Source organism: Vidua macroura, chromosome 6 (assembly GCF_024509145.1).
Source record: "Vidua macroura isolate BioBank_ID:100142 chromosome 6, ASM2450914v1, whole genome shotgun sequence".
Lineage (NCBI taxonomy): Eukaryota > Metazoa > Chordata > Aves > Passeriformes > Viduidae > Vidua > Vidua macroura.
Genome location: NC_071576.1, coordinates 15,758,809 through 15,769,094, shown reverse-complemented (window position 1 = coordinate 15,769,094; position 10,286 = coordinate 15,758,809). Strand labels below are relative to the sequence as shown.

At 41.6% G+C, this 10,286-nt stretch overlaps 1 protein-coding gene across 5 annotated transcripts in view; it reads right to left on the bottom strand.

Annotated features, from left to right (window-relative positions):
- Window positions 1-2,413: 2,413 nt before the first annotated feature.
- ITPK1 (inositol-tetrakisphosphate 1-kinase) overlaps window positions 2,414-10,286 on the bottom strand; it is a 141,438-nt gene continuing 133,565 nt past the window's right edge. For all 5 annotated transcript variants that reach the window (XM_053979228.1, XM_053979229.1, XM_053979224.1 and 2 more), the window contains one exon: window positions 2,414-8,975. In XM_053979228.1, the coding sequence (XP_053835203.1) occupies window positions 8,653-8,975 (323 nt within the window). In that variant the 3' untranslated portion in view covers window positions 2,414-8,652. The remainder of the gene's footprint in view (window positions 8,976-10,286) is intronic.

The window sequence follows — 10,286 nt, the reverse complement described above, 5'->3', positions numbered from 1 at the left end:
CGTCCCTCCATCCCTCCCACCGCGCGTTCATTTCCTCATCTAAGAGCAGTTAAGCCGAGCAGAAGCACCGTGCCTAGGAACCGACCCCGCTAGCGCCCAGGCCTGCCTCCCTCGCCATAGTGTTGTGCCCATGGCCGCTGCCTCACCTCATGCTCCCCTCTCCACACGGATGTCCACATGCCCGGCAGGGCGCCCGTGGGCGCGAAGTGCAACCTACATGTGTATTTTCTGTCTGGGTGGGGTTTTCTCCCTCTTTTTTTTTAAAAGACAGGACAGCTTTCTAGAAAGTTCTTTCACCGGTAGTTTCACTGGGTAAAAAACTGCAATAACTTGTTATCTTTTGATTAAAAGCTGAGAACTCTGACTGTAATATATTCTATATAAAAGATTTATCTAAGGAAAAATAAAACTGCAGTGGGTTCCTTCCTTTGTTTTGGCAGCTTCGGTGTCAGTTGTCAGCATGCTGTAGGGCCTGGACAGTCCTGCACAGAGGGGGGAACAGAGGGCTCCCCTCACCACAGACACACCGTGATGGCGCTTCCCTCCTTACCCGGGCTCCAGCGCTGCTGCCCTCCGGGGCCTGGCCTCGAGGGCACTTCCCTGTGGTCCCAAGCACCGTGGGGCTCTCCCTGCCCACCCGCGGGCCGCTGGTGCCACACTGCTCAGCCCCCCTGGCACTGGGTGTCCTGGGTGCTTCAGTGAGACTGGGGTCACATCTGAGGCTCATTGATGAACACAGAGAGAACACAGTTAAAAGTTTAAACACTGGGCAATACTTGACCAAGTCAACCCATGTGGACAACGCAGGAGTAGATTAGAAAGAAGAGAAATAACAAATAGGCCAGTCAGGAGAACTACTGGTCTGTGCTTCCCCAGAGGTGAAGGGCCATCCCGAGGAGATGCCACTCCTGTGCCCAGGCTCACAGGAGCCATGCTGACCAGCTGGCACTGTGCTTACTGGCAGAAGCTGGAGGACCAAGGGCTGTTTGGGTTAGGGAAGCTGGCCCCAAAATCTCTAAACACTGATCATATTTTAGATGTTCTATGTGCATTGGTAGTAGAGATCCACCCACTGCCAGGGCTGTATTTCAGGCCCCCCAGTCTGAAGCTCAGGTATCTCCCTTCACCTGTAGCCCACAGAACAGCTGAGATACTCAGGGAATGGCTGCCAGGCTTTGAACTCAGCTTATTTGTTTATTCTGCAAAAACCCTCAGTGCTGCTGGCTTAGGAGTGCATTACAGGGGGGGTGCATGGTCCCAGAGGGGTGTGGGGTTCCCTGACACAGGAGGTGCATGGTGCCAGAGCTTACCTCACCCATGGGATGAGCTTCCCAGGGAGGAGCAGGAGCTGCTGAGTGGGCACTGCTCTCACCCCCAGCCCTCAATGGCAAGGAGGAGGTGTTGAGGCCAAGGCATGGCCCAAAAACTGCCCTGGCACAGGGCACAATCCAGGCAAGAGCCTGGCTGGGGAAAGTGCACTGGAGCAAGTTCTGAGTCTTTCAACTCTATCCTGAGGAGATCCCACTCTTTTTAACATGAGGGAAACATGGAGGAACCAAAGTGAAACCAAAGGTGTTGCACAGAAACAATTAGGGAGTTACTCCACCTGGAGAAATAATATTTTACATATTGATCTTCACCTAAATTTTAATTTGAATACTGTATTTTTAATCTGAATATCATATATCGTAAATATATTGTATTTCTATTTATTTCCCACCCCAGGGAAGTGGTCAGCACCAAGCCTGACAGAGTTCAAGAAGCATTTGGACAATACTCTCAGGCACATGGTGTGATTCTTGGGGTGTCTTGTGCAGGGCCAGGGGGTGGATTTAATGATCCTGATGGGTGCCCTCCAACTTGACATATTCTGTGATTTAGTTTCTCCTTTTCTGTCACAGAGTCTCTGCCAGTAGCAGCACCCAAACAACTCCTTGCAAACTCAGGCCTACATGTCACAGTAAGTTCACAGAAACCCTCAGTCCCCCACCACACCTCTACCAAAACAAACAAAAAATCCCCACCAAACAAAAAAACCAACCCCAAACCCAAGAAACCAAACAACCCCTACAGAAACGCAGCTACGTCCAAAGGAGTTAGACAAGTCTTTTCATAATGGATGGCAGCAGTAGACAGAAATTGTCCATACCTGACACAAAATCAACAAGAGGAAAAATATTGTTATTTGATGAAGCTACTATAAATACTGTCTTAATTGGATATTCAAGTAAACACAAGTATTTGGGACCCAAGGACTTTCTTCAGATGGAAAGATGGTGTTCAAGGCCAGAGTGCAGGGCTGCAAAACAACTGCACTCAGAAAGGATGTGAACATTGAATTCCCATGAAAACAAGCCTCCCCCGATGAGCTGCTCACCTTGCTGCCCTATCAACTCAGACAGAGGAAGCAAACTAGCGCTTGTTATAAGGCATTTATTTTCATTATGTGCTGGAAAGGGACAATCCTCTCTTCAAAACAATTACAGGATAATGCCACAATACCTACTGCATATTGCTTTACTGTTGAAACCAAAACAATTGTCCAAAACAGATGCTTGGCAAAAAAAAAGAAAATTAATACATTACCATTGAAATGAATGCTGTTAGATGAAAGCACCATCTCCATTGTCTGATCTGATCAGTCATGCAATTGAAGATGCCAAATAGCAAGTATTTTGGGTTTTACAGTAAGCCATGATCTTTTAAGGGTTGATATAATTCTATACAAATTTAAGTACAAAATGGGAATTATGTTTCAGAAGTCATAGTGAACCAGGCTGAAGCGAATCACATGACACACTTGTTAACACTGTACAGCTGGATTTGAACACAGATACCAATGAACTTGCGAAATGAGCACACGCACACAATGGTCCCCGAGATTCAGCCGTGCTTGGGTGGGGAGCAGTGCTGGAGACTTCAGGACAATATCCAACACTACTCACACCCAGAGGGCCAATTCTCTCACAACTGCTGGGATCCCACGGAATTGTTGTTACTCCATTTTAAGAACGACAGTGTTTTTAGTATGTGGTTGTCACAAGGGTATACACAAGCTGTATCAAATACTGAATCAGAAATAAATAATAAAAGATACACCTAACACATCTTTTATTTTTTAATATTTTTTTACAGCACTGACTTTACAAGAGGATAAACAACTCATTTTTAGGGGCTGCTAACATCTGAAACAAAGAAGTCACTATTTTATACTCAACATATTCTCAACACTTAATAACTTTATATATGTATATATGACTTTTCACACAAAAAAAAAGTTAAAATAATTTATATCTAAAACTACTGTGTCAAGAATGAAGGAGGAAATAAAATGTGAGTTTCTTTAAAAATGCTGGAAGAGGAAGACCTGATTTTCATGAACCCCATTTGCTGTTTCAGCTATTTTTGGAGTTTCAAGAGATTTCCTGGCCATCAACAAAAACTTCCCAACACATCGGGAGCCCTCTGCAAACTCATGACATGCTGGGTAAGGTCACCTGCTAATGAGTTCATGTGGGCCACAGACATCTGCTATCATCAGCCCCAGTGGATTCAGGGTAAGAATCATGGAGAGGAAGAAAACATCACCCCAGATTGCTATTAAAAACCACAGAGTGAAATTCTGGACAACTTGTATCTTGATGTCCACTGGCCAGGATTTTACTCCCAAGCCCTACTTTCCTTCTGCATCACAGATAAAGGATATTTTTTCTCTCAATGGATTTTGTTATTTCCACAGGAAAGCTGCTCCAAGAGCAGGGTGGACCAGACCCCAAGAGCCACCTGCACACACAAGAGCAAAAACAATTTCTTTTGCTTGCTACAAATGCTACTGTGCTTGTGTTGCTGAGGAATCACTCCAACATCTCCATTTATGTCTGGATCCTCCCAAACTTCAACCATCTCAAGTAACTTTTGTGGCCATGTAAATGTGACAGAATCCATGAAACCCATCCAGTTGAAAGCTCAAGTGTTGATGGCCTGGATCCACATAAGGTGAACAGTGAAAGGAAAGGTAGTAAAGAGTGGAAAGTACTTTTCTGGAGGTTACATTCCTCTGAAATAGATATTAAAGCAATATTACAAATAAAATCAGCAATGTGATGTGCAATGGCATGTCCATTTTTCTATGAAAGCAAGAGGAGATTATATTAAAGGAAATATTTTAGTCTACACAAATCATTTTCACATATTCCTAATTACAAAACACACACCATAAAGTAATTGTATACTGAATACAGAAATCAATACATCTCTTACTAAAAAGGAGAGAGGGGGGAAAAATTAGCAGGGTAATGCAAGTGAACTCCCACAAGTGTGTGCATGGGGAGACTGCTACAAACTCAGACTCTGTTCACTAAAAAACCCAAAATCCAAGATTTTCTGCACAGCTGTGGAAGGCAAGGCTACAAGCTAGTGTGGAAAAGCCTGAATCACTTGTCACTGCTGCCATGCAAAGACTTGAGGAAATCAGTGTTAGTCTAAGAACTGAGAAGTCTGGATTTTTTAATTGGATGAAAAAACAGGAACATTTTTCCTGTTTTGCTCTTTTTTTTTGCCAGGCAACACCTCTGGCCCCATTTATTCTGTTGCCTTTAGACTGTATTCTGCCTCTATTATCTAGCCACTACTCCACCTGGCTGTTCCCTGGCTGGATACTGCTCACAGTTCATCTAGAAAACTTGAGGCTTTATCTTGAGCAATTCTCATTATCTCCTGATGCCTCTGGGTTGGGTTCTTAGCTTGTAATAATCTACAATGAGAACAAATTAAACTGGTAGATTTCTGTCTGTGCAACCTGTTGCAGACACATTCCCACACTGATGATGGAGATCTTTAAAAAGCTTTAACATGACAACAGTCTTCATAGTAATAATGAATTTATCCTACCTACTGACCAGCCCAGTTGATCAGCTCCTCAGCACAAGGGTTGTACAGCCAAACACTTCAACCAAAGGCAAAACAGCACTGCCCCAGTGGTTCTGCATTACACAAACCACAGGTGCTAGCACTGATGCTGATGGTTTGTTTGCATTTCTGCAGTTGGCTTTCACATAATTATCAGGATATTCTGGCACAGGCCACAAAGTCAGGCACAAGTGGCCAAGTCAGGCAGAGGGGGAAGAGGGTGACTTTACATCACAGGCAGCAGTAATACCACTCAAGTACGCTTCAACAGGGAACGACCTTCACCTGCTGAAGCTAATTACATAGTTAGAGTGGAAACCGGAGTCTCATCTCCACCATGCTGACACAAAACCTGGAGAAATTCCAGTCAAGTTAATGGTATTCTTGTGGATTTCAAACAGTGAAACAGAACAGTAATAAATCCCTAAAAAGCTAACTGGTGACCATGTAATTTTAATATAATTGCTCTCATCAGCACAGCAGTAACAGCTATGCCTCTGAAAACACAGGAGAACCTTTTTCTAGCCACAATAAAAAGAATTCAGATAGACATTATGGAAAATCTCCTCAGATTGTCTGCAATTTTAAGAGCAAGGGCATTCTGGTATGATCTAATATTACTACACTCCTCTACTTTTACAAAGAAAGACAAGACTACAGAATATTAACAAACTTACTGCAAAACTTATCTTAAATCAAAACTATCCTGAACTTACCAAATGAGGCAGCAATTCAGAAAAGCACTTTAGCACAAGCTTAATAACATACTCATGCTCAAATGTTTTGCAAGAACGTAATTGTATGTCTGGATACTCAGTAATTTACAGTTTTGGCTTTTACAAATTGGTCTCCCAATTTGCCCCTGTGATTTAGCAACGTTCTCGTACACAAGCCATTACCTTAATTTCTGCAAGGAAATATAGTAGTACAGCAAATGCATGGTAATTTATGTCAAAACTCTATTGTAATGCCACATCACAACAGGTACCTGCACAACTGCACCTGGTAAATTAAAGTGATACTGATACATTCGATAAATAAAAAATAAATTACAGACTATGGGAAAAATGTCACTGATCACACCAATGACCTAAACTTGTTTTCTAGTTACTGCCAAGGTCTGGAGTAATATTTAAATATAGTATTTCTGCAAGCATTCAGAGAATTACAAAATAAACTTCTAACAATCATTTGTAAACAAGTTTAAAATGCACAATTATATTTCAGTAGTTTATTTTGGAGGAAAAAAGCAGTGCAAAATAGGCCAACCAAAATTCAGAAGGCAGCCAGGAAAATAAAATTCTTATTTGATGTTCTAACTAGGAAACAGCATACAGACATTTCCATTGGATCCAACACTCAGATTCATGTAAACATACTTAGTTTGAAAGGTCTTGAGTTAGTAACCCAGTTCTAACATCATTGCTTCATCCCCACCACCCGATAAAGAAACAAAACCCAAAAAACCAAAAAAAGCCCAAGCCATTGTAATAAAGGGAGCAATAGGCAAGTCTACAAACACTCCACCAGCCGGTTACAAGAAAGTACCATACAAAAATATGCACTGGCAAGTTCCTTCCTGAGGGCATCTTTTGTTACACATGTAACATAAAAACACTTTTTATTTTAAACCAAAAAAAAAAAAAAAAAACCAACCCAAAAAAAAACCAAACAAAAAAACCAAAACAACAAACCCCAAACTGTAGATGTCAATTTTATTTTAGTCATGGCTTTATGAAAGGTTTGGTCTACCACGAATACTTTTATAAACCCTTACCTATGTACATCTCACTCACTCACACCACAGCCATCCGAGACCTGCAAGCTGCAGACAACACGGGATCCAGCAGCCTCAAAGCATACAAGGGTTGTGAAGTGTGCCCAGCTCAGAACTGATCTGCAACACTTGAGGAAGTTGGCTGTGCTTATGTGCACCCTGGGATCTGACTGATACCATACTCAGAAGGTTCTTCATAGAAATATTTTCAAGTTTGTAATCCCTCTAGAGGTGGAATCATCTTCTATTGTGTAAATCATCCTGAAAAATTCAATCCTGGCTACAGGAAATTCCCAAGAATGTAATTTTGGAAGATGACCAATCTCTCCCATGGAAAAAGCATTGTTTACATAAAAGAACTGCTACATAACACTCTTCAAAACTTTTTCCCCTCTAGGACTGGTACCATCAGGTAGGATGGTGACATCTTTTACACAGTTTAATCCTCTCTCCATGATCTACCTGGGCTTTAAGTTCTAGACCCTTTCCTTCTGAGTAGCCATCTAACACATGATAGTAACCAAACTGGTATTAAATGCTGCAGTGACAGATGCTTTATGAACATGTGCTATAGAAATTCCTATATTTGCAAGCTAGGAGCTTAAATAAGGAAATTTTCTTAACATCACCCTTCTTAAATGTATTTTAGGGCTAATAAGGGGAAGAGAAGGCCACTTCTACCAAAATAGTGTTTCTGTTCTTAGCACTTGGATTTTTCCAATATAGTGTTCAGAACTAGCAAAAGTTGCAGGAATTCTCAACAGCAGAAGATGCTGCCATACTAGAAGATATCTCAAGAGATACAAATTGGCTGTGCTTTAATTTACAAATAGTATACAGCACTGTTGTAAATTACCATATGGCCTCGCCTGGCAGCTTGCAACAAAGTAACGGGGTCTCCAAAGTAACGGGGTGTCCTGTATTTTTACCTTATATGAAGGTACACAATTTTGTTTATATTTTACAGAAAAAAATGCACAACGACATGGATCTGTGGAAGGCAGCGACTGTGTTACCTCCCAGGATACACAGATCAGGTGTGCTGCTCCAAGGAAAAAGCACAGATCTGCCAGCCTTTTCCCAGACCTGTCCCAGAGTCCTCACAAGTGCAGTGGAGGGAGAATTAAACTCCCTGCGAAGAGACAAGCTGCTTCCATTAACTATTCTAAGATTTCAGCACTAGCAGACAATTGAAAGTATGTTATTTAATCTACTAAATGACTCAACCTAAATAGTAGCACCCTCTCTGGGTGAAACGTGTTGCTGTTTGCAAGTGTGGTTAGAAATCGATCTGAGTGAAGCAATGAGGCCAGGGGGGAGAACTGCAAAGCTGGAACAGGGGTGGTCACCTCGGTTCTGTGCCCTGAATAAGCAGGCTGCTCTGTCCTACTCAAAGTGCAGTGGCTTCACAGAAAGCTACCTGCCAACATCATGCCTGGTCAACATTTCAAGAGATTTGGTTTAGTGATACTGAAGTTGTCCTAGCTTTCTTATGCAAAGGCCTACCTGGAAAAAAGAGGAACGGGGAGTTTTGCAGGCAAAAATCTCTAGCACTGTTACATTCAGACACTGCATTTCAACATTATTATCTTCTTGATACCATGAGGTCCGATTTTAAAATGCTGGTCACCAGTGATTACAAAGAACAATAGAAATGAAAGAGCAACCCTCCCACAATGAAAGGACTAGTGTTAAAACACATGTGTGTGTAAACTCACTACAGATTTGCAATTGGAATCTGATGAAATGGATTTGGATCACTTTCTCGCTCTTCCCCTTTCAGTCCGTTTCATCAGCAAATTAGGCTAAATCAAATGGAAAGTTCTTTTATTTTGCTTTTTTGTGTTGTGTTTTATGTTGGGTTTTTTTTTCCATTTTTTTGTCAATTGTATTGTTAAAGCCTGATCTGGTTCTGGGACCACAATTTGTATCCCTGGGGCTTTTTCTCAGTCCATGGCACTGGCAAGTTATTGAGAAGAAGCTTTTGTTGCCAACGTAGCAACGCAGTGCTGCTGGAAGCTGGGGGACACTGCTGAGTTGCAGCCTAGTCTCTGGTGTTGCAGTTTTACTGAGCTGCTGCTCTCGCTCTCCACAATCCAGGAGGAGTCTTTTCCCATGACGCTGAGACAGCCTGTGCTAGCACAGCATATCCGCTCGTCCATGATCCCACCGCTCTGCTCTGCCAGGAGCTTGCTGTGGTTTAGCTGGGTCACCTCAGGTACCTGACCCTGCAGGACAGCAGCTATGTGGTTCAGCAGATCTGTGAAAAATTCAGAAACACCCTCATAACCTGAAAAGAGAAAAAATGAAGGAGAGAAAAAAAAGGCAATTAAGCAATTTCCTTAGGTTCATTAAAAGGCTTCTTTTAACAGTTTGTTTCTTGAAGTGTTCTTGCCCTCCACTGATCATAAAAAAGCTGATAAAAAATTACATTACATCATTGTAAGTGACAGAACAAGAAGATGAGCATAAATAGGAACAGAGATTCTTGCAGTAAAAGTATTTTTCCAATGAGAAAAACAATTGCCTTTCAGATTTGCTCCCAAGTATATATACGTATATATAATTTTAGGCATATTCTATCATTTGTTGCCAAGTCCAGGTTTTTCCCTAAGTTACAAATTCTCTGGTATAATGTTGATATTTTCCATAACATTTCCAGGTTTTCTATGGCAAGTAGCTCTAGTACAGAGCTTTGTTGAGGGTCTGGACCCTCTTCAGAATTTGCCCAGCAGTACCCTCAGTTAGGGAAACCTCAGAGGACAGCAGGGCTGGCTTTATACCCTACAGAAAAGGCAGCTTCCCACTGAGCAAGAAGCAATGCTCGTCTGACCTAACCTAACTTGACACTTAAAAGGTGTTTGCTGCTGTGTCTGAAAAAACACCCAAGGGACAGGAAATGTGTATCAGTGATACGGTATTTGATAGAAACATCAATCATTTATTTCGGTACTGAAACCACCTTTCTGCATGTTCCGTTAAGTGATTCCAGACAATTTACAATGCAGTTTAATAACAAGTTTCCTGGTTAAAACAGTTGCTTAAATACCAATAGATGTGACATTTTTGACACAAAGAGTGGCAGGTGTACAGAGCTTCTGGGTCTATTCTAAACACTGTGCTACAGGCACAGTTTTATCATTGAATTTAATTTTAAAATTGAACCAGACATGCAACATATGGGTACAGTGTTCTGAAATGAATCTTAACTGCTATTGCATTACCTAAGATTGTTGTCAGTTTGCCTTAATGTTTAGAGGTGATATATGACATTCAGTGTTGTTTAATAGGATTGGCTGATTGTTTTGAAATGTCTATAAAAGTATTCTGGAAGTGACCTGGTATTAATACAGGAGACTGAAGCAATAAGTAAGTTTAAAAGACCTGTGTGAATAACACACATTCACACAGCAGCACATCAGCAGAACCAGAGACCACAAAGTAAATGCATACTTTAAAACACTTTAGTGATGTTATCACTGGGCAGAAGAGTTCCTCAGATCCATAACAGATTCAATTTTAATTTCCATTCTGCTGTAAAGGCCAACTTCCTTAGGCAATAAAAAACCCAACTTCCTGGAAAACATGAAGTAAGACTATA